The sequence below is a fragment of the Montipora foliosa genome, chromosome 10 (assembly GCF_036669935.1).
Source record: "Montipora foliosa isolate CH-2021 chromosome 10, ASM3666993v2, whole genome shotgun sequence".
Lineage (NCBI taxonomy): Eukaryota > Metazoa > Cnidaria > Anthozoa > Scleractinia > Acroporidae > Montipora > Montipora foliosa.
Genome location: NC_090878.1, coordinates 36,156,378 through 36,158,877, shown reverse-complemented (window position 1 = coordinate 36,158,877; position 2,500 = coordinate 36,156,378). Strand labels below are relative to the sequence as shown.

Below are 2,500 nucleotides of genomic sequence, written 5' to 3'. Positions count from 1 at the left end.
AATGGGCCTTTAACCTTTGTGTATCTGACACCCAGGATTTGTACTCAGTCCCTAGCCTGTGTACAGCCGCCCCCTCCCCTCAGAAAAATTCGGGGAAGCCCTTAAGAGTTTAGAATGTACATTGTGAAAGGCGTAAGGAAATGTCGCGTGGGATTTCAGTGGATGTTACTTAACGTTCTTCTAACAAATCTACGCAAAGAATGTCATTGCTCTCTGGAACCGTATATGACATACTTACGACGTAATATTTTAATATTGGGCGTAAAAGCTTGGAAAGTGTGCTGGTTGGTAAACTAAGGAGTATCAAGAAGCACAAGAACCATGCAAAAACCCTAATAAAACGGGATCTTTTGACAATGCCTTTTGAACATTTCCCGAGGCTCTACGGTGCAAAAACTCATGCAACGATTCTTTTTTTGGAGGGTCGTACCGATAAGTCGCATGAACTCGCCTTACAGCTTTTCTTTCGGTTTGATGAGAACGTCGAGTCACGCTTTCTAACAGGAGCTGAGTCGTTAAATTCACAGCACAACACAGAAGGAATCTCCTATTTTTAAAAATAGGGTCCTCACAACATGGTTGGTGTAGGAATTGGAATGGAATCAGAAAGGAATAATGGCCTTAACTTGGCATTTGCCACGAGGCATGGGTGTGATCTTTTGCCTTGACTATCAGTTTTCCTTTTTCTGTAGACTTTTACAGGAAACTACGATCAAGATGGCATTCAAACTCACTCTTTCGATCCCCCATTTGTGGCACGATTCGTAAAAATCGTTCCTCGTGGCTGGCGCTCGCGTATCTCCATGCGAATGGAACTGTATGGCGGAGCGTGGTGTAAGTACAGAAAACTGATTCAGGTGTATAGTGGGCAGGTTACGGATTCTCACGGTTGGACTGGTCGAGCATGGAATCGCGGTCGCCGAGAAAATAATTTAGCCTCCATTCAATGCTAGTTCCAGTCCAACCATGAAAATACGAAATTGTGGTAGAACACTTAAAGACATGTTGGTGACGTCTCCCTTGAAAGGTTTCAATGAACGCAACACTTTACTTTTCGTGATTCAATGAATGAAATGAAAGACAGACAAAAGCACAGGAAACTCTGACTATAAAATGGACAGAAATTCAAAAATTCGATTAACACCAATACAACACATATAAGAGCTGTGTGGCATTCAAAACTAACAGAAAACTAAGTGCAACACGCCTGGTCGACTATAAAGTTGTTTCACTCGCCAGTTTCCCCTCCGCGTGACCTGTTCGCCTGCCAACATAGCCTAGACTAGGCATTTCTCGAGAATGGAGGATATCTTTGTGAAATACTCCTCTTGGATTAGATCACAAGTTTTAGAAGGTAGCTGTTAAAAAAAAAAACTGGAACGTCTCGTCCGGTTTTTAAAAGTATGCCTCTTTTTAGAACAAAGAAGCCATCAAATGATGGTTAACCCATGTGACCTACGTTTATGTTAGATTTCTTTGCTAAGTTTTAGTGCTTGCATGCTGGTAACACGTTTACCTGTGTGAAATTTTGTGTAGATAAGTGTGACGTTCCTCTTGGCTTGGAAGACCGCCGAGTTCCTGATCAACTCATGACTGCCTCGTCATTCTATAATTACTACGGAGCGGCGCGCAACGCGCGCTTACATCAGCGCCGCGTGGGAAGTATGGGCGGAGCATGGGTTGCCAAGCGCAGCGACAAACGTCAGTGGCTGAAGATTGACTTTGAAGGAGTCGTTCGCGCGACACGGATTTCCACTCAGGGTCGACAAAATTCGGATCAGTGGGTCACGACGTATTATCTAGAATTCAGTATCAAGGGATACCGGTTTGTGACTTATAAAGAGAATGGAAAGACTAAGGTATGTGTTAAAGGTCATTATTTTAGGATATTTTGCACTGTATTTTTGCGTTTCACAGGGTTTTTGTTATGATTTTTAACAGCAGGGACGATTGAACATATAGCAAGGACCAGCATGACGGCCGTCATCTTGGCCCGCTGTGCCAAGTCGGGATAGGTGTGGTAGGGGGTCGTCCCCCTCCCACTGGGGGGTAAGGGGGGCCTCCCCCAGAAAATGTTTGAATTTGTGAGGCCTAATGAGTACCTTTGGGTAAAATACTGGTCGATTTTCCGCTTCATTTCCTTCGCGCTACGGCGACTAACATGCACAGTGTCTCATTTTTGAAGAAATTTACTTCCGGCAGCCGTATTAGAGCCCGCCATAGCAATTTGCTTAAACTCCCTAATGACGAAAGCAGGGCGCGCCGATCAATGTGTTTTCTGTTACTTGATAACATCTTGTCATGAACTCCAAATCAGCTACACGTACATGTACGCAAATTGTGGTACAACTAACAATACCCAGTAGCAGAGAAATAAAGCACGATTTGGTTTAAGAAAATATTAAATAATAAAATACAAATATCGGTTGACTATTCTCTTCATATTGAAAGAATCCTTGTACAACCTGCGCGTAAAATAGCCGGGACAAAAATAAAAATA

General features: G+C 43.2%; 1 protein-coding gene across 1 annotated transcript in view; it reads left to right on the top strand.

The window, feature by feature from the left end:
- Positions 1–2,500, top strand: part of LOC137972867 (uncharacterized) — a 237,670-nt gene that overhangs the window by 105,616 nt on the left and 129,554 nt on the right. The window contains exons 64-65 of the mRNA XM_068819561.1: positions 693–834; positions 1,537–1,859. Coding sequence (XP_068675662.1) covers positions 693–834; positions 1,537–1,859 — 465 coding nt within the window. The remainder of the gene's footprint in view (positions 1–692; positions 835–1,536; positions 1,860–2,500) is intronic.